This window comes from Amblyomma mixtum, chromosome 9 (assembly GCF_055824585.1).
Source record: "Amblyomma mixtum isolate Tamu chromosome 9, ASM5582458v1, whole genome shotgun sequence".
NCBI classification, from domain to species: domain Eukaryota; kingdom Metazoa; phylum Arthropoda; class Arachnida; order Ixodida; family Ixodidae; genus Amblyomma; species Amblyomma mixtum.
Window position 1 is genome coordinate 63,756,619 of NC_143020.1, and position 21,199 is coordinate 63,777,817.

The following is a 21,199-nucleotide window of genomic DNA, read 5'->3' on the forward strand; positions in this document are numbered from 1 at the left end:
CCCAACAAAGGATAGAATTTGTTTGCTTTTGAGAAACCTCTGGGACGCTTATAAAATCTCATAGTTTGATAAGCTTGCTTTTTTTAAATATATAAAAACGAGACATTTCCGCAAGCACACTTTCTCCAAAGAGCAAACAAGGGTTTTTGAAAAGACCAGAAGATATTCAAAATAAAACAGCTGAAAATATTTTTTCCTCACTTTGTCCAGCTTTTCGCATGAATGTCTGATATGATTTATGGTGAGCACTTCTCCACACAACTCGCATGCTTATGACTGCCAGAATAAAACTGTCTAGTTTGTTCGTCCAATATATGTGAAGGCGACATAAAATGACTTTAAATAATGACTACTATAGGAAAGAGCTATATAGGCGCGCTGGTACACAATCAGGCATTCATGCCTTTTCATCAGCGTATACGCAGAATGAGTGCAGTACCTTTTACTTTGTTCTGCTAAATAAATGACCCATTGCTCTGAAGATGTTATTGATTTATGATACATTTATACTGTAATCTGGGTATTTAAATTTTTCTATAGGGGCTATTGGCACTTACTGTGTTGTCTGCATCCTTTTTACAGTGAGCACAGGTTCATCCGGTAGTATATTCCTCCAGGCTTGATATTTAATGGGATTCGATATAGGCTTTACACAGTTTTCCTGATTGATTAAGTAACTTTGATAACAATTAAACTTCAAGAGCTTTCAACCTGAAAACTTAATAATAACCAAATTATATATTTCAGCTTTTATTTCTTTATGACACCCAAATAATCATATGACCCAGTTAAGTCCCTCATTGCAGTTGTAAACCTTGCTCTTTCTCTCTGCTTGATCAAAATGACATACTTTTCAGTCAAAGCACAGTTGGTCCTAATTTATTTGAGCACTTGCTTGAAAGATCTTTAAACCTATTTTGTTCTATGTATATCCATAAAAATGACTTCAACTAATCATTTTTGGAGTGACCATGACCTCCATTCTGCTATAATAGGTTTTACTAGGTGTACGTTAAGATTTACTTCAATATTTCATTTAGACATTTTTATTTATTTAATTCTTACTATCTCAAAGGCCTTTTCAAGGAGGAGTGGATTACAGTGTATACCATTGCTTCAATTGAAGCCTTGAATAGTGATCAATCGGTCAGTATGGGGCATGATGTGGCCAGGAAAGTCATTCCAGTCTTTCGCAGTGCTCACAAAAAATGAAGACAGATGTGTAGATGTGCGGGCAGGTCGAGGATAGGCGGTATTTTCAAGGTTCGTGTGGGTGTAGATGCAGTAGGTAGGGATGATAACATGGTAAGACTTGTGCAGAAGATAATATAATTTTTGATATAGACATAGTCTAGCGATATGACCTCGGTTAGTTAAATCTGTGAGATGAGCATTGCATTCTAGTTTGGTGACACTTTCATGATGCTAGTGAGCAGAGAAGATGAACCAAGTGGCGTGGCTTTGTATTGCTTCTAGTGCATTAGAAAGATTGATTAGAGTCTCAAATAGTGCATGCATATTCTAGTTTGGGCGGTACAAATGTTACATAGCGTAATTATTTCAATGATGGTGGTTCAAAGCTTATCGTGTATAGAGTTTATTGGGTACCACATGTAGGGAATGTTCACTCTAGATTTCTTTGTGGCAAGCTTGTGCAGGACAGTGATCTACTTTCTGATTACAGCTGATTCCGATGTCGCTAGGAACACAGCAAAATTTTCTAGTGTATACATAGTGGCTCTTGTTACGTTGTGTATGATGCCTCTGACTAGTGGTGTGAATCCATTCGCATAGTGAAGTGAGGCGAGTATGCTCGGAGAATCAGTGGAAATGACGCTGTTCTCAGTGTTATTTACTATTTTTTCTACAGCCACAGACACAGAGTAACACACTGCAGAAAATATGGATGCACTCTGAGATAGCCGTATTGTTCTTTCCCAATTGTTTTGTACTACAGCACTTCCAACGTACCATGCTGATTTTGAACCATTAGCATAAGATGCTGCGTATTTGTCGTATTTTTGGTTTCCTAAAGATTCTTGTAATTTGTGTTCATTTGCTGTTTATTTTTTCTGAAAATGTGTTAATATGTGGTAATGTGAAGCACGTACTGGGTAGGATTATGGTCTGCGTTCTTTAATAATCAATTTAAAACATCGGCACTACCCTGGATTTTCTGTAACTGATGACAAACTGCCCAATGGTCATCGAAGCTCCCTCGGACGTCCCATGGACATCCAAAACGTCCACAGGACATCCAAGGGAGTTTTTGCCCGCTGGGTGGTGCCACTCGCATATACAATTTCCATAAAGGCTGTCCGAGCAGCCATAAGAATAGGCTGCTCCCCACTGCCGGTCGGTGAAGCAACTGAAGGCTTGGCTCGGTAGATGGGCAAGTTGTGTGGCTCCTCGAAGATGCATTTTAATTTTCCTGCTAAAATGAAGAGAAATGCAGTCTTAGAAAAAAATTTTATAAATGAAGTCACAATTATAAAATCTTCAGGGAACATGTACTTTTGCACGCTGATGCAAAGCGTTCATATAATATTATGTACAACAAGTCCTTCTGAAGTATGTTATATAAAATATCCCATTACTTATTGCAATATTTTATGTAACATTTTGCCGTGTGTTTTATAGAAACTGCCAGAATGCGAGCAGGCCATAGGTTTCTCTTGACATCAAGCTATGCAATAAGGGTACAATTATCGTCCTGCCTATCATAGAAGTTGAATTACCGGGTTTTGAATTTCACACTTCAGAAACAGGAATACATATTTCTCTTCCCGTTTATGAAGAAAGTGGCAAAATCAAAACTTTGTAACTCAACTCCTATGATAGGAAGAATAATAATTTTACTCTTTTTGTAAAGCTTAGTGTCAAGAATTCATATTCACAATGCCGTATTCTTTTTGCCCCCCCTGCTAGAGCCCACTTAGGACCTGCAGTATTTGTTAAATGAAATAAATAAATAAGAGAATCCAACAGCATGCATTTTAGCAAGCTCTCTAGAGAAAAATTTCTTGAAAGCTCTCAGCAAAAAAAGTTTATGAACATAAAGTGCATAAGAATGTATTACATAAAATTAAATTACATATTTTGAATCAGGACACAAAAATATATCTTCCATGAAGATTCCATAAATATGACTTTATTAGCAGAAATTTTTTTTAAGACCACTTCCCTCCTAAAGCTAAAAGAGCAGCCATCACTCGTCTAACTAAAACACGACAAAAATGCTACAGCAACCAACAAAACCGACGCGCAACTCGCCCAGCCACCGAGCCAGAATTTCGTTTGCAATTCTTCGTCTGGCAGGTGAAGGAGCCTGTCGGATCAGATGCTTGGCTCACATCTGCGAAAACTGTACTCACAGCCAACCCCAGCTTCTTCTTAATTCAAGAAACTGCAGGCAAGGACCAGTGTTCAATTCAATCTCAAAAAACATAAACCATAATTTGCTGCCTTGCAAGCGATGTATGATCTTGATTAGGTCAGCAGCTTGCATGCAGAAGTTTTTCTGTCCAGCTTATAAATAAAGAAGTCTCTGTAGATGCCGACTTCAGCTGCGTATGTTATAAATAGGAGTTTGTTACAATGTACCGCTTATCTTTGCTCGGATGAATTGCAGCAATTCGTCAGACACATTCCAAGCGATCGTTATTCATCGCAATGATCACAGTGCTATTAGGAAAACACAGCACTGCTGTGCAGTTTTCGTTCTTTTTAATTTACAACAGGATATGTTCCGAAGATCACATGGCACAATCCAGCAACACAATTACCAGCAGTAAACACACAAAAAACTCCCAACGGTCTACCACACTTATGCGGTCATCTTTGTTAGCTTGCCAGATAGCTAAATCCAGCAGACTGCTGGGCACTTTTCTCATTTTGGTCAGCTACATTACAGTGAGTTTTACAAAGAGCCAGAATGTATCCAAGATTTTGTAATGGAAATTGCAATAAAATACTCAAGTGCACTAAGCAATTTCACACGGCTGGTGCAAATTATGAACTTTACAATGGACTACAATATTACAATGTTTTTAGTAGGCACTAAACAGACTATTTTTTGTTTCAGCAGCCTTTGCAGCTTTGACCTTTACAGCTTGTTATCAAGAACACTTTTTAAAAATAAAGAAGGCTTTTTCAAGTAACACCAACACAACAAAGAAGCTAGCAGAATGTGAAATGGTAACAGACACCTCATATTTTGACCAACAAAAAAGATTAAAAATGGTGCCAAAAAAATGATCCACAAAAACGCCATCTATATTCAGCGCAGACAATGCACTAAGAAATGATAAAGCAGATCTTAGTGAATGCTTTTGCTAGTTCCCATTTCAAACTACAGAGAACTCTTAGAGCCACAAAACTAACGCAACATACCTCCATTTGAGGCTGGACGCATACTCGTCCTTAATCATTCCTGCCATAAACACTGAAGAATAGACACACAAAAATTTACACAAGGTCAAGTTTTCCTCTGTTGTCATACGAACAGAGATTGTCGCATAAATGAGTCAGTTTATATTGTTAGTCACAAAAATTAGCCCCCGCAGGCTAACTATTAAAGGACATTTTGAGCACTTTAACTCCACGAAATTTCTTCACCGAGGCGGGCGGACAACTGGCACCAGCAATAAGAATTCGATACAAAGCGTTTGAAAGTGTCTCTCCAACAAAAAGTGATGCCATCCACGCATTACCATGATTTTATTTCCATTCATGCAGGTTTACGAGCATAGCGGGCTCACTCTCCGTGCTCAGGAAAAACTGAGTGACTGTCTGTCTGTTGCCTAAGGGAACAAATGTTTTCTGAAAACTGCATTAGAGTTAAAGATGAGAGTTAACGATGAGGAGTCAATGATGAAAACTGCATGATGGAGTTAATGATGGGGTTAGCTACCCACACCCTCAATAGGGTAGTCAGCTAGTATCTCGTAAGCTTGCATACAAAACAGTAGCTAGCAAAACACATTGACTAAGGTCATCATGAAGCACTGCTATTTTTTGTGAAGAGCCTTCTTGTGGTAGGTCAAATTTTTCCTCTCACTGAATCTCTTTTGGCACAAGTCACATTGGTAGGGTTTTTCACCCGTATGGGATCTAACGTGAGTCACAAGGCCTGAACGTACCGCAAAAGTCATGGGGCACAGTTGGCACTGGAACGGCTTTTCACCCGTGTGGGTACGAAAGTGTGCCACCAGGTTGCTCTTCGATGCAAAGCTGCTACCACAGTGGTCGCAACGGTAAGGACGTTCACCCGTGTGAGTGCGCAGGTGTACGCCCAGATTTGTTCTTTGTGAAAAGCTGCTACCACAGTGGTCACAGTGGTATGGGCGGTCACCTGTGTGAATGCGCCGGTGTTGCTCTAGGGTGCACTTTTGTGCAAAGCTGCTACCACAGTGGTCGCAACGGTAAGGACGTTCACCAGTGTGGGTACGCTGGTGTGTTTTCAGATGGGCCTTTTGTGTAAAGCTGTTTCCACAGTGATCACAACGGTAAGGTCGCTCGTCTGTGTGAGTGCGCTGGTGTTGCCTTAGGGTGGAATTTAGCGCAAAGTTTTTTCCACAGTCGTTACAATGGTATGGGCGGTCGCCGGTATGGACTCGGAGATGCTCCACCAGATGGGACTTCGTTTTGAATTTCTTGCTGCAGTGGGTGCATTCATACAACTTCTTTTCTGCAGGTTTGCCCCTGTGGTTACCCCTGCCAGGTTGAGTAGATTCCATGCAGCGGCTCACAGGGTGCCTTTCACTGGTTGAATCTTGCACAGGAGGTGCACCACATCCCATCTCTGTGAAGACTGAACCTGCATTTCAAAACAAAGTACATTCAACAAAATGCAAGAATCTACCATGCACAGTTCACAAGGAGTTCGGGATAAAAAATGAATGCAGAGGACACACACATGAACAGGTGTAGGTGTTCATAAAAAGTTTTATGTAACAGATTGGCCTTAAGAATTCAGGACTGAGACAAGATATCCCTATAGTGAATTCTGCACGCAGGTGAACACAACACTTAGCCGGCAAAAAATATGATCAATGCCAGTCACCGCCATTGGCCCTTGCACTGGCATTACTGGCACCAGGTATGGGGCTTTTAATAAGGAGTGAAAATACGTTCTCCCTGCTTAATCGCGGCTGACACAGTTCAAAACTGCCGGATCCAATCCTGTGATTGTGTATGCTACTGAGCGCACGCCGAACACAGCGGGCCTTGCTCTGAAGGAACAAAGGTATGACACTGTGGCTCAAATAAAAAGGCATTTATTGCTACAGCAATAACGACAGCTAGCAAGGTACGCTAAGGAATCAAGGACTTCCAACTGAGCAGCACAGTTACAAGCAAACGGCCATGCCAGGGCAAGGGGGAAACTCCGAAACAAGACGGGATGAGCTGGCGGGAGAATGTTCCCACCACAAGGCCTCCCTGCACTAGTGGAGAGTGCAGCGCCGCATCGAAGCGACCGTACGCGACAAACTGCCTAGCCCAAGAGAGAGTGCTCTCCCGCCTGTGCGCAGCAGTCACGCAATCTGTGGCACTCAAGTCGGCTCAACACAGGCGCCCTCTCTTGCTAGTTAAGGTAACTAACTAGGGAGGGTCACACTGCGGTGTCCTCCTTGAGACCGACCGTGGGAGGATGCATCGCAGGAACGCAAACCACAGGGGAAGGTGTGGGCAACGTCCCGACACATGACAGACACTGTCCAAAGTCCACCCAGGTGTGCTTAACTATATGAATGGCAATTAGCTACGCTTAGCACAAAGGACAACACCATTTTTTGCTTTATTTGCTCCTCAGACAGTGTCTAAGGGAGAGCCAAGGCGTCAAACCCTGCACAGGTTTTTACATCATTGAACAGAACTCAAAAGGGTGATAGTTCGGTCAAAAGTTGATATTTCAAAGGAAACTTTCCAGAATATCGTACACAATTATCGCCACTCGGCAGAGTTCTGTAAACTAAAGCTTCCATATCCTTTATGCTGATTGTTGAAATTCAACCTCCACGAAAGAGGTCATGCAGAAAAACTGCAGATTCTAACCTGGTGCGTTCTGTCCAGAAGGTACACCAGGTTTGTGGTCTCCGTAGCGCAAGCCTGCATACGAAAACCACATTACATCCACTAAGACAAAAGATTACATGTGCACCAGCTCATGTGGCGTTATGTGCATGAGACGGTGAATATGGAATACAATCTCGTAAAACAGCTTTTCCAGAATATGCACACTAAGTGGGGCGAACTTAGAAAGAAGCGAGTTCCAAAGCAAACATTCTTGACTTATAAATCTGCACACAGATGATCACGACATCTACGCTCACGAAAAACCGATTACTGTCTATGAATTTATAGACCTACTCGAACCCAGTCAACAGCCATTGCTTTGAAGAATGAACTTGCACAATTTCTCGCTTCAAAGGAAGAACAGCACAAGTCTGCCTACACAGGCTCAAGAACTAAGACAGCAATTCTTAATGACACAACACAATGACAGAGCACTCATTTTTTAATAAACCTTTTATACCTCCTGAACATGCGGCGCTGACCGACGAGGGATGAAGGAGAGACGAGACACACAGGGCGCTCAGACACTGCGCCCTGTGACTGTCGTCTCTGCTTCGTCCCTCGTCTGTCAGCGCTGCATGTTCAGGATGTCAAACCAACTTGCCCAGCAACACACCCAGCTTTTATACCTGTTATACTGCACAGAGTGAAAAAAAAAGACTTTACAGCATAGTTACTGGTAAAAACAGCCAGGTTACATCTGCCCATGAATATCACGTATATGCCCAACATAATGTTCCACCTCCACAGTGTCCAAAAGTGCAATTAATCAAGTAGAAGCATGTCTGAAACGGCACACTGCACTGCCTTAGGTGCAGTTAGAGCGTACCACATTTACTTGTGTGACACCCGCATCTCCAATTCTAGGACGAGAAATCAGGAGGAAAAAAAAGGAAACTATCATGACTGAGTTTCTCAATGCACTGCCCTGAAAGGGGTTTAAGGTGACCAGCTTTTCTAACACCATGGCTGGCACAGAAGTCCATCCCCGGGAACACGGTGATGAGGTCACATCATTGAACAGCAATGAGCGTGAGAGCTGGTGATGATAATGATGAATTGTATCATAGCAGCACTATACTCATTTTACGGACATTTTGTGATGCAAGAGAACCAGTAAGGCAACACTAAAAAACGAACACTGCAGGTCAGTGTCGTAAAACTGGTGCTGCGCTTAGCAACAGTTTATAGCATCACTAGAGCACACAACTTAAAAAAAAGCATAGGCCAATTTTTTTAAATTTCTTCTCATTATAATAAAACAATTTCCACCGCAAAGACAAATCAAAGCTCGTACCATCATCATGACATGAAATCCATAAACAATGAATTCCAGATGTGCAGATCAACATCACTCAGATGTGCAGATCATCATGAAATCCATAAACAATGAATTCCAGATGTGCAGATCAACATCACTCAGATGTGCAGATCACTACAATAAACATTGTCACAACACAATCCATACAGTCAAATGTAACCTCCTCTTAAAGGCCTCAAAACAAAATGAACGATGTCAGCATGCAGGCTAAATGAACACAGCAATGAAGATAGTTTGGACAGAGTCAGTAATGCTATGTACAATGACAAAATGACGCCACTCACTTATGAACAACCACAAGGAATCATAGTGTACTCTTCAGGAAAGCCAAAGGATGCACAAACAAAAACCAGTAAACAGTGGCAAATACAGTGGAATATAAAGTTCACTACGTAATACAGGTCAGGTTTTGCAGAGCTACTCTCTTCACAAAGCCCCAACCAGGAGCAAAATGTGGTGGTTACATTGAAGTACGTAAGCAAACATTCGCAGATTTGAGGTCATACGGCACGAAAATCAGGACAAATATTGAGGCGCCGAACACAGAGGCACAAAATGTGCATGATTCCAATGTGCGTGATTCTCATCCTTGATGTTCCTGCTTCGACTCAAAAATTAAAGAATACTGTATAACTGAAAAAAATCAATCAAAAATGCCCCATGGCAATTCAGCCTCTGAGTGACCAAATAATGATTCTACTACTGCTAATAATCGCCCACCACAAGAGTACACACGATGCAGGCTTCACCTGATTGCTCTATGTTGTCAGATGTTCTGTTAGTACCACAACTGAAACGGAAATCCCATTGAGAGCTTAATTAAAACTGTTTGAACATTGCACGCCAGTGAGTTCTGCTACATGACCCTTGAGCTAAGAAGAAGAAAGAACTTGGTGGTGGTAGTGGTTTATTTAAAAAATAAAAAGTGAAGCAAAAGAGTGTTGCCGGCCGCGGCAATTGCTATCTAATATCTTAAGCACCCGAGCTGCAGCCCTATTTTCATTCCCGTTATTCCCTCCTTGCCTCTCCATCAAAGCCTAACGTCAGTCCTGGGAAAAAATTATATTATTTTCAAAATGAGTTCACTAAAAAAGTTTTCAGGACTGTCCCCATTTTCATAATTATTTAAATTCCTTTAATTCAAGCAAAATCATTAAAAACATTTCCATCTAATTTTGTACATAGACACAGTGCACTGAGATAATTTCGCATGCAATTTTCCAGGTTATAAGCATCAAGCAATGCAGTCATGCAAGGCTGTCAGGTGTGGCATTGAAGGCTTCTTCCTCTGGAACCTTGTACGCATTGGCTTATCGACAATGGCCTGCAAAGTAACGAACAAATGAGTGTCACTATAAAACAAACACAAATGCCACAAGCAGCGGGGTCTGTGTGCCTTTGTGCCAATGGCAATGCACAAAGAAGTAAGAATGCACAATATCCACGTCCGACCACACATTGTCGTTTTCCTTCTTCTGCAGGCACAAATTGTGAAAGGATATCGATAGGGAAAAAGAAGCGCAATGGCAATGCAGTGTTCACATTTTTGAAACTGATATTCTCACCAGCTAAAATGCAATCCTACTTGTACTATTTTTAGCACAGCTAGTCTGGATAGTTCTCTTAGCACAGACAGATGGATTCTCATGCACCTAACTTTGCACATGCATAGAACTGAAGCTAAGGTTCAGCATATGTTCGTAGTAGTAAGTTGCATTCAAAGGTTCTCCCTCAAGCATTTACTCTGTGTCCTCCTAATACTGCTTTTCATGCCTGCAATTTGAAACAATGCGTAGTAGATTAAGGAGAAGTCTCCAAGGCCTCATCAGCATTTTTCATAAGCTTTGTGTATCGAATACATATAATGCAGTCCTAGATCAGTGGACTGACTCATGAGGAGACTCACAGAGGCTCATATTTAGGTGATTATCTGAGTGGTTAGCGAGTGAGGATCCAGACTCAAATTCAGCTTGTGACCCGATTCGTGAGCGAGTCCGGGTCAGGCTGATATGATCTGTGTTTTCGCAATGACGGTGCACACTTAGATTTTTTTGCCTCGTTATTTAATAACAGCGGATAGGAGGAATGATTTATTGTCATGACTAAGGATGCTTGAGGGCAACGCAGGCTGGCGATGTCTGTGGCCGACCGAAGAAGGGGATTCCGCCGAAGCAAGGAAGATGGTATTTCGTTTCATCAGCATAACATTCGTGACATGTAGGTAAGCTGTCTACTTTTGGCATAAACTTAACCCAAACAGCGTCTGAGCAAGAACATGCGTTCATGATCCTTAATTAGGATCTCTAAAGCGAAACGTATGCGCGGCCGAAAAGTAAGACCAGACTACCAAGCAGGCAGCAGATCAAAGGATGAGAAACTGGTCATGCTATCTGGACACAAATGCAGCTGCAGGTTCGTCAGAGAATATGCAGTGCGTCCAACACTGAGGTTTTTTTCACCTTGGCATCAACCGACTGCCAGCTTACAATCTATGCCTTGCCACAGAAAAATTTTTACTTCTAACGCCACACGACTACATTTGTGGCTGTGGCCTAATGGTCGCTGGCCTGACATGTGGCAACACAGTACGGAGGTCAGGAAAAGATCTCCTCCACTGACCCTTTGAAAGTATGATTAAACATAGAAATATGGCTAAATTGATGCATTACAGCCAGCCAATAGAAATTCAATGCAGTATTTTCAATTTGGGACGTGACTGGGAACATAAGATTTGCTCAACCAGAAAAAGAATGCTTCCGTTCTGATTTCAAGCTGAATATGCAACCACAATGCAGAAATGACTCCTGCCTTACTTTTATGTAATCTTTTAACCTGAAACTTTCTAGCAAAAATATTACGCCAAACAGCAGACAAAAAAGCAGATATGAAATGAATAAAATGATGGCTAGAAGAAGAAGCATTACCACAACTAAGAAAGGCAGGACATTGTGTGAACGTGGAGGAGCTAGTGCGTAACTTGCAAGGAACTCTTGCAAAAACACACAATGGCTAATGTGCGATCAGACTTCAAGAAACATCAGAATGAAAAATTGCCCGACACATCACAGAAATCGAGGAAATACAGCATAGAATAACAAAATAGCCTTCAATGGGGACCAAAAACAATGTACCAAGATTAATAAAAGCTTAAAGAAAGGAAGAGCCAGTAGGAAAAACAATGAACCAATTTAACTAGGCGAGGTGGCATACACCACAGGCCTGATACAAAGGGGATGCCAATAGTTATCTATTTATCAAGGGGAGATCTCTTGGTGCATCGAACAAAGGCACATCCTGCAATACATATTTTACTGTAGAGGAGCATGAAGCTATGGGTCGGCATAGGCTGGCAGCAGTACCGCTGGAATCTTCCTCCCCTGGCTACTGGTGCTCCTCCAATGTCTGCAAAACTGAGAAAACACAAAAAAAGGCACAAAACACACAAAAAAAACGACACCAACATTGTTCATTATGCTATGGGATGTAGTCCTGCTTTTTAAAGTAGACCATTTAGCGGAACCGAAGCATACCATGCACTTTTCTTTCCTGTGGAGCTGCTGTATTAGGACAAGAAAAGAGGATTTTATACTTGCACGCCATGGAGACTACTTCCGTACACGAAAAAAAAAACAATGGTGATATGCCGTGAAGCTGTTTTACCAGTTGCGGCGTAAATTGCATGACCGTCATCGGGATATGATTCACCAGCTTCCACAAGTCACCATAGCGTACCATGAACCCGCGACAGAATTTATAAATCATCACCCTTTTTACCGCAAAGCTCTAGACCGAAAAATAACCGACTGCTGCATTTCCTCTGCGATTACGAAGACAGAAGAACAGACATCCAAGAAGAAATCCACACGGCGCGATCTCCAAGAACAAGCTGTCTTTGTTAAAGCCTGCTACAAGAGAAATAAGACATGAAAAGTTCACTTGCGATCGATTCAGTGAGATGGACACAGCTGAAGATACACATCTAATGATTTTACATAAACCAACACCAAGTACAGCTGTGTAATTTACCGAAGTTGCAAGTGTTGAAGTGACAGGTTTACAGTTATAACTCCAGCAAATTTCACTGAAGAAAATTTGTCTGAAATTGCGGTTATACACTTCTGCGGCCTCCATCTTACTGGCAAAGGCGTTAATAAGCCCGGATATTTCGTGATTGCGCGGTGACATTTGGGCACGCACGCACAAAGACGGACCATGTCAACACACGCCCACGCTGCAAAAGTGACGTTCACCGGGTCGCACGGCGTTATCCATGCTCTGTATGCGCATAGATTTCCTTCTGCAAAGCTTATTCTTCTCACACACTGACAACACACAAAAACGAATATTTAAAGCAACAGACTGTGGAACTGGCACGACCGGCAACACAGGAAAAGTGTGCATTGTTGATGCCGCCCCCGATGCAGCTTGCGCCAACTGCATGGTTTGCGTGGGCATATTTAAATAAAAAAATATATATATAATGAGGACCATATAGGCAGCCTTAATGAAATACTAATGACGCACAAAAGTTTGATTTGTGCACAAGGTATAGTTGATTGAAAACTGGCTATCAGTTGTGACCTTCCAGGACGATCGAAAGCAAAACCGAATTTCGACAGTGTTGGTTTCGATATCGCACCGATGAAGCGCAATGCTTGAATTTTATATCCGAATTTTATATCCGGCTTGACTTATACGTACGATGGATTGCTCTTCGCCATTGCGTACTGCCCGAATAGAAACCATCAGTGTAGATATCCACTTCATTGACATCACACTCCGCCGACGCGCTGAATGCGCGCGTCCAGCTTGATGCCGCACGCAACGCATGTCACGCGTACCCTGAACTTTTTGCATGGCCACGGCCTTTGTTTACAAGGACCTGATCATGCGCAGAGTTTTAAAATACAGCTGCTGCATGGGCTTGTTTTCAGAAAAAAACAATTAGGTGACGCTATGCAATGAGATCCTTTGGAGGCTACGCGAATTCGTAGCTGTTTTAGGTCCTAACGTTCTACTTCTGTAGTTGTAACGGATATCGGCGCATTCGTATTGGAGCAAAGGAGGTGATACCCCAGGGTGCGAACTCCTTCCCCAGGTGAAAATTTCAAACTGGGAATCTGCTGGTTTGTGCTGCTAAGCTGATTTCAGTGAACTCCCTGGCAGCGTTGCAAGACGCTGTCGCCTTCCACTCTTAGGCGAAGCTGAACATCTTAACCACTCATCAGTGACACAAGCAGCAAGACCACGCCTAAGGCTTTAGCCTCACCGCACTTTCGGTCAGCAAAGTGCCCCCCTGAATTTTATATACACTCGCCGCCATCGTCCACTGCAGCGCCTATAGCTACTGCATCGATCGCACTCCGCGGTGACGAGGCGCCCCGCCGTGACGAATTTGATGAGGCGATGTTCATCTTGGCGCAGCATTACAAATCGTCCATGAATGTAATCGCCGCGCACATCATCGCTTTCGCCGTCGAGTCCAGGCTCCGAGAGACAACCGATGAGTACGTCGACCGCTGTCCTTCACAGCCTTGTCAGCAACTGCGCGTTTAATTGGGAACATGGCGGACGATATGATAAGGGACAGCTGGTGGAGAAGACAACGAGTTGCCATTTGCATGAGTGCCTACTCAATGAAGGCTCCTCCTTGGCGCTGTCGCGCGCCGTGCGAGCAAGCTTCCCGTGAATTAAGCCAGGGAATTGGCTGAGGAGGTCGCCCCAGTACAGCGTGTTGGATGCGAGTGCGGATCGGGACAAGCACCACCTCGGGCCCATTGCTGCAAGTGCCAAAGTCACCCATCGCAACCTTCTTCTGCAATACCAGAGTGAATGTGCTACCGTTGCAGTTCTAGGGCCCACCCGGCGAACAACCCCCATGCCGAGCCCACAACCGCAAGTGTCGTCGGTGCGGCAAGATGGGCCAGTTAGACTCTCTCTGCAAGTCGTCCGAGCGTCCGGTTCAAGTTCAGGAAGTCGCAGATAGTGCTGACACACCGTCAATGCTGGATGAATTCAGCAGTGCGTCCCTTCTCAAGGTTGAAGGTTAAAAAAACGAAATTTTTGCCTCGGTCTTGATTGAAGGCAAGTCCATCCGCTTCCCGTCTGACACCGCTTAACCCGTGTCTATTCTTTCTGAAGACCCGTACCACCGATTTTTCACTGATACTAAATCAAGCACAGTTCAACTCTTGGACTATTCGAAGTCTCGGATTATAGTACAAGGGTTTTTTGTTGCCACAGCAAAGTTCATGACCGTATCGCCTGCATCCTTTTGTACGTTGTCTCAGGAGGAACAACGCTGCTGGGTCTGGATTCCATTGCAGCCCTATAAATGAAGATCAAAGGTGCATCACTGAAATGTCTTTCCATGATACCTGATACGCCTCTGTTACCTCCTGAGCTACGTCCACACTTAGAACATCTCTTCTCCAAGGAACTCGGAGTTGCCCTTGGCTCCGTGCACAAAGTCAGAGTGCAGGATTCCGTTTCTCCTGTTGCTTGCAAGCTCCGACGGTTGCCGTTTCGACAGCAAGCGCCCGAGGAACTCCAGAAGCTTGAAGCTCAGGACATCATTGAACAGGTCAACGCTTCCAAATGGATTTCTCCGATCATCGTTGCTCAGAAAAAGGATGGCTCCATCCGAATGTGCGTGAGCCGAACAAGGCTATTGTGGTTGACAGCTTTCCTTTCCCTCAAACGGAAGAACTTATACATAGCCTGGCTGGGTCACAGTATTTTTCTATGTTGGCCCTCACCTCAGCTTACCATCAAGTACCGCTCAGGCTTGAGTCGGGAATTGACCACATTCATTACCCATAATGGCCTCTTTTTTCGTGCGACCATAATCGTCGCACTTTTTTCACCCTGCCCTTCCTGTGGTCATAACGACTGATGCTTCAGGATATGGCCTTGAGGTGGCGCTTCAGCAAGACACCGCCCATTCCCTGCAAAGTGTTGCGTTTGCCTCCCGTACCTTGACACCCCAAGAAAGAAAGTATACTCTGTTGGCGAACGCGAGACCCTAGCTTGAGTTTAGGCATTTGAACGCTGGCATGTGTACTTTTGGGGCCGGCCTTTTGTTCTACGCACCGACCACAGTGCACGTCACTTTGCTGTCGACGAAAGGAACGAGACATCGGTCACTGTGAATTTCACGTTGGTCGGCTGACCTGTGGTGCTACAACTATACTATAGAGTACCGTAAAGGCAATGACATCTCTTTTGCGGATGCTCTGTCTCGCCTTCCCTTACCGACCACATCATGCAGTGAGCCAAGTGAGTTCGATGCGAGTGACGACGATTTCGTCTGCCTACTATCCCCAGCTGTGAGTTTAAAAGAGCTACAAGCGGCAACCATCAGCGACCTGGTAGTTGCTCAAGCCATTCACTTTACATCTACGACAAGGCCGCACAAGAAATCTCTCCCGGAGAACCTCAGGTCATACTATCTCCTCCGCTCGGAGTTGTCCATCGTGCAGGGCGTCTTGTATTGAGGAGACAGACTCGTTGTTCCCGAAAGTTTGCGATGACGCCTCATGGACATTGCGCATGAGTCACACCCCGGAATCAGCCACACGAAGAGTCGGCTGCAAGAGCTCGCCTAATGGCGGCGAATGGACGAGTACTTCGAAGAATTGGTACGGACATGCGTCGTGTGCCAGTCCTGTGACAAGTCGGCCCGTCTGGTAGCAGCTCCCCTGCCACCTGTCGCCTTCCCAGAGAAACCTTGGGATAAAGTTGGCATTGATGTCGTGTGGCCTTTCGACCAAGCTCCTGGTGGCTGCCGCTTTGCGATCACTCTCATGGTTTATTATAGTAAGTGGCCAGAGATTTTCTTCGCTGATACCATCACAACTGAAACAGTTAAACAATTTCTGCTAGGCCTTTTTGCTCATGAGGTTGGTTGGTTGGTTTATGGGGTTTAACGTCCCAAAGTGACTCAGGCTATGAGAGACACCGTAGTGGAGGGCTCAGGAAATTTCGACCACCTGGGGTTCTTTAACATGCACTGACATCGCACAGTACACGGGCCTCTAGAATTTCTCCAAAAAAATTCAACCGCCACAGCCGGGATCGAACCCACGTCTTTCAGGTCAGCAGCCGAGCACCATAACCACTGAGCCACCGCAGCGGATTACCCTCAAGAGATTGTGTCTGATCACAGACCACAATCCTCATCGGTGGCCATGCAAATTTTCCCCCGCGAACCGGGGATACGCCATTGCAACTCGTCGGTGCATCACCCCCAAGCCAACGGACTGGTTGAACGATTGAATCAAGTGCTCAAGTCTTATATTCAGCTGGCTCTGTGTGAGCGACGCAACCTACGTACACCTATTGTGGAGTACCTCGGTGTCTACCGCTGTACGCCACATGCGACGACAGAAATTGCACCAGCCGTCCTGCTTCATGACCGGTTGCCCCGCACAAGACTCAACGTCATCCAACAAAAGCGGCAGAGGCTTGAGGAGAAGCAAGCGCAGTGCAAGCTTTATGCGGGCCAGCGGTGTGGCGCCAATTGTAGTGAATTCCAGATTGGCCAGTACGTGCGTGTTCAACAGCCCACTGTACGAGGCAAACTGTCAGCTTGGTTTTCGGAGCCTCGGAAGGTTGTGGAGCAACGTGGACCGTGGTCCAGGGTTCATCTTGGGATGCGCCTTCAACCCAGCTGATGTCAGCCGCTGATGTTAGCCCGAGCCCGTCATCGCACCTGGCTTCACCTGCTGCAGAACCGGCAACCACTCCTCAACCCTCATGTGCATCAACAGCGTAACTGCGTCTTCACTTCCTGCGCTGCCTCGCAGAAGTACACAGCACAGATCGGTTCGACCATATGCTGCGTCTATTGCTTCTTAATTTCTAATTAACCCTTCTATGATACAACAGTAATCAATGCGAGTTTCACAGGGAGGGTAGTGACTGGACAAACCCCACCAGAGGGAGCGATGGGCTGCAGCTGCCCGCAGAGAACAGCTCTCATACGGATCTTCACTGCGGCGGCCAAGATCTTGATGCCAGGAGAATTCATCATGGACAATTTAATGAATGATGTCAGGAACTTGAAACTCGGTAAAAACCACCTAGGCGCAAATAATTTCACAAGAACAAAAAGAGACGAGGAGACAACAAACAGGCGCCAACTTCCAACTGTAAATAGTAGACTTATTACATAGTGAGGAATTTTTCCTTTCCGAAGGCAAAAGGCGTAGCGTCTTGCTTGGCACGTGGCATTCACAACGAAGCACACCAAAAGCTGGCACGTAGCATGGGGAGTAGACACACAGAAAGAAGCGCCCCATGCATCAGTGGGAAGATACCGAGCTCCTTTTGAGTGTGCACTTCTTCGTTGTTCTTTCAGAGTCCACAGGTTGCGAGTGACAATATGGCTGCTTCAGTATGGCCTCGTGGAAAAGTGGTGACTAGTATAATTACTAACAAACCTTTTCTTTTCATTTTGGTGGCCCTCACTACATTCACAGCACCACAAAAGTCTATCTCGCTCACCTCAAACACACCCACTGCTTTGTCAGCCACAGCCACCTCATTCCCACAAGCTTCCTAATCTCACCTGCTAACCCGACTGATTGCCGTACAGTGCTATGTTCGGTTTCCTTCACAATGACCCTTTTGTAGTATTGACCAGTAGCTTAAACAAACTTCTGGAAAAAACACTACTTGTTTCTGTAATAATTTTTTGTGCTGTCATCCATAGGTTCCAAAATTTAACAACAAGCTTTTAGTTTTGGCTCCCTTACGCAGAGTCATCAGGTCATAAAATGCAAAACAATTTGCGACATGCAAATATTGAAAATTTGGAACACAAATTGAACACAAGTGTGAAGAAAAAACGCCTTTGAATATTGCACCGAATATCACATGTCTGTTCACTCTAAAACAAACTTCAGAAGATCAATGGGCAGCATTTATTATTTTCAGAACAGTGTATGGACCTTAGAACGCAAGTAATACAGACACAGCACCAAGCAAAAAAAAACAAGACATGCACAGAAGTGTGTACTTCTTGATTAGGCAGCATAAACAGTATATAACGTGAAATGTGGTACGTCATGCAAAATAATGATGAATTTTTATGGGGCAAGGGCATCTGTGGTCAAACAGCCCCATGGCGCAATGTTTTTTCCTCTACTCATGGTGGGCTCAAAGACCCTTTTCCCAAGCATTTCACCCTAGAAAAGCCGAGCACCAGGCAGGGGAAAGCTTGTACCCATTATAACGCTGGTGTGTACCCGGCGGCACTGGGGATCGAACCCCGCACCTGCCGCATGTGAGGCGGATGCTCAAACGGCAAGGCCACCGCTGCGGTGGGTCATGCAAAACGAGTGACCAACTGAATTCCATGAACTCACATATAATTGGCCACTAATTAGTAGCATGACGAGTAGTAAAATCTTCATAACTCATATTTCAAAAGACCAGAAGAAAGGCCCGATTCATGTGAAGGTCGACACATGAAATGCCACCACCCCCACCCCAAGAAATAAAAATAAAACAGATTCCAAGGAGGCTCCATTCCCCAAACAACAAACAGCAAGTGACGAGCAGCTTTGCATGCCGGATGAAAAAAGTGCACATAAATGAGGGGAACACAAGTTTGCACTGAAAATGGTAAGACTGCTAATATATATATATATATATACACACACAAAAAGATGTGAACTTTGACAAGCCAGCTGACGTTGCCACGGGAAAGAAGTTAAGCTCAGAAATTGAACCTACACGCAACAAGGACCCTCCTTGCATTGTTGGCACTACTTCTGCTGTAGGAACACCAGAGGTGCATGGATTACAATGCGCTATGCAATAGGCGGGGTTTTTGCACTATCGCACTAACAGTGACATCACGACTCACCCCCCCCCCCCTTTTAGTCGGGAACCCCATGCAAGAGTCAAAAAGTAGGGTTTCCCACATACGTTAGTTTAGCAAGAGATAGCGGAGCTCATGTTAGAAGAGGTGCGATGGTGACGAGAAGATGTGCTGTGGCTGTGGGCGTTAAGCATCTATCACAATATGGATAAAACAAAAACTTCAGGCTTTCGTGCTGTTATTGTTCGATAGGGGCAGTAGGCCATCTTATTCTCATATGCAGAAGTGAAATGGTCACAAACAGTTACTATTCATACAGAAGAAATAGATTAAAGATGGTGTGGAAACAATACTCCACAAATATTACGCCATTTATATTCAGCAGAGAGAGCGCTGTGGGAAATGGTGATGCATGTTAGTGAATTCTTTTGTTGGCTTTCGTTGCAAGGAACAAAGAACTCTTAAAGCCTGCAAAATAACACAAGACACATCATTTTGATGTTGGACCCCTATCTGTCACTATTCATTCCTGCCACTAACACTGCTGGAATAAACACAAAGATTTACACAAGAACAAGTTTTCCTTTATTGGCAGACAAACATTTACAGGTTCAGTGATATTAATAAGTGAATTTATAATTAGTGTCACAAAAATTGTCCCACTCAGACTGCACAAATAAAATGAATTGTTGTGCAACCTTTCACCCCCCCAAATCTCTTTATTGAGGCAGGGTGAACACTAGCGCCAGAGAATAATACTGGGTACAATGTTTTTGAAAGTCTCGGTCCAACAAGAAGTGATGCTACTCATGTGTGACAGTGATTTGATTTCTGTTCATGTGAGTTTCCCAGCATAGCATGCTCCCTCTCCGTCTTCAGGGATGACTCTGTGCGAGTGTGTACGTAGCCTGAAGGCACAAAAACGCATTTCCTGACAAGTTTGTCAAAATGAACAAAGCTTACAAATGTAATGATGCAGGTCAGCTACCAGCACCTTTCATAGGCTGGTCAGCTAGAATCTTGCTAGCTTTTACACAAATTGGAAGTTAGCAAAACATTTGTACCAGGGGCACCACGGACCACTGCTATTTTTTGTGAGCAGCCTTCTTATGGTAGATCAAATTGCTCTTCACACTGAATTTCTTTTGACACAAGTCACATTGGAAGGGCTTTATGCCCTTATGGGATCTAACGTGAGTCGCAAGGGCTGAACGTACCACAAAAGCCATGGGGCACAGCTGGCACTGAAATGGCTTTTCACCTGTGTGGGTACGGATGTGCACCACCAGGCTGCTCCTTTGAGCAAAGCTGCTGCCACAGTGGTCGCAACGATAAGGTCGCTCACCTGTGTGAGTGCGCTCGTGTCTCTTTAAGGTGACAGCTTGTGCAAAGCTGTCACCACAATGGCCACAATGGTAAGGACGTTCGCCTGTATGAGTGCGCTGGTGTGACTCCAGATGGGCCTTCAGTGCAAAGCTGTTACTGCAGTGGTCACAGTGGTATGGGCGGTCACCTGTGTGAGTGCGCTCGTGTACCTTTAGGTTGGACTTTAGAGCAAAGTTCTTTCCACAGTCGTTACAATGGTATGGACGGTCGCCTGTATGGACTATGAAATGCCGCACTAGATGGTATCTTCTTTTGAATCTCTTGCTGCAGTGGGTGCATTTGTGAACCTTATTTCCCGTGGGATTACCCTGGTGGTTACCCATACCAGGAGTAGATTCCATGCAGTGGCCCACAGGGTGCTTTTCACTGGTTGGATCTTCCACAGCAGGTGCGTCATGGTCGCCCTGCGTGACGACTGAACCTGTGTTGCACAGGCAGAGTAATTTAAATAAAGTGCAAGAACTAACAATCCACAGTTCACTTGGAGTAAGGAATAAATGTTGAACACAATGAAAACACTCATCAAAAGCTGTTGATGTCTATCAGAAGTTTCATTCAACAGATCAGCCTTAAAGAGCTAACTCAGG

At 44.3% G+C, this 21,199-nt stretch overlaps 1 protein-coding gene across 1 annotated transcript in view; it reads right to left on the minus strand.

The window, feature by feature from the left end:
• LOC149329363 (uncharacterized) overlaps positions 1 to 21,199 on the minus strand; it is a 40,360-nt gene that overhangs the window by 12,125 nt on the left and 7,036 nt on the right. Inside the window, exons 2-11 of the mRNA XM_089559232.1 lie at positions 20,313 to 21,033; positions 17,842 to 17,868; positions 17,336 to 17,481; positions 16,968 to 17,124; positions 16,047 to 16,255; positions 14,032 to 14,178; positions 7,057 to 7,110; positions 5,011 to 5,818; positions 4,761 to 4,828; positions 2,225 to 2,434 (exon numbers count right to left, since the gene is read on the minus strand). Coding sequence (XP_089415358.1) covers positions 2,225 to 2,434; positions 4,761 to 4,828; positions 5,011 to 5,818; positions 7,057 to 7,110; positions 14,032 to 14,178; positions 16,047 to 16,255; positions 16,968 to 17,124; positions 17,336 to 17,481; positions 17,842 to 17,868; positions 20,313 to 21,033 — 2,547 coding nt within the window. The remainder of the gene's footprint in view (positions 1 to 2,224; positions 2,435 to 4,760; positions 4,829 to 5,010; positions 5,819 to 7,056; positions 7,111 to 14,031; positions 14,179 to 16,046; positions 16,256 to 16,967; positions 17,125 to 17,335; positions 17,482 to 17,841; positions 17,869 to 20,312; positions 21,034 to 21,199) is intronic.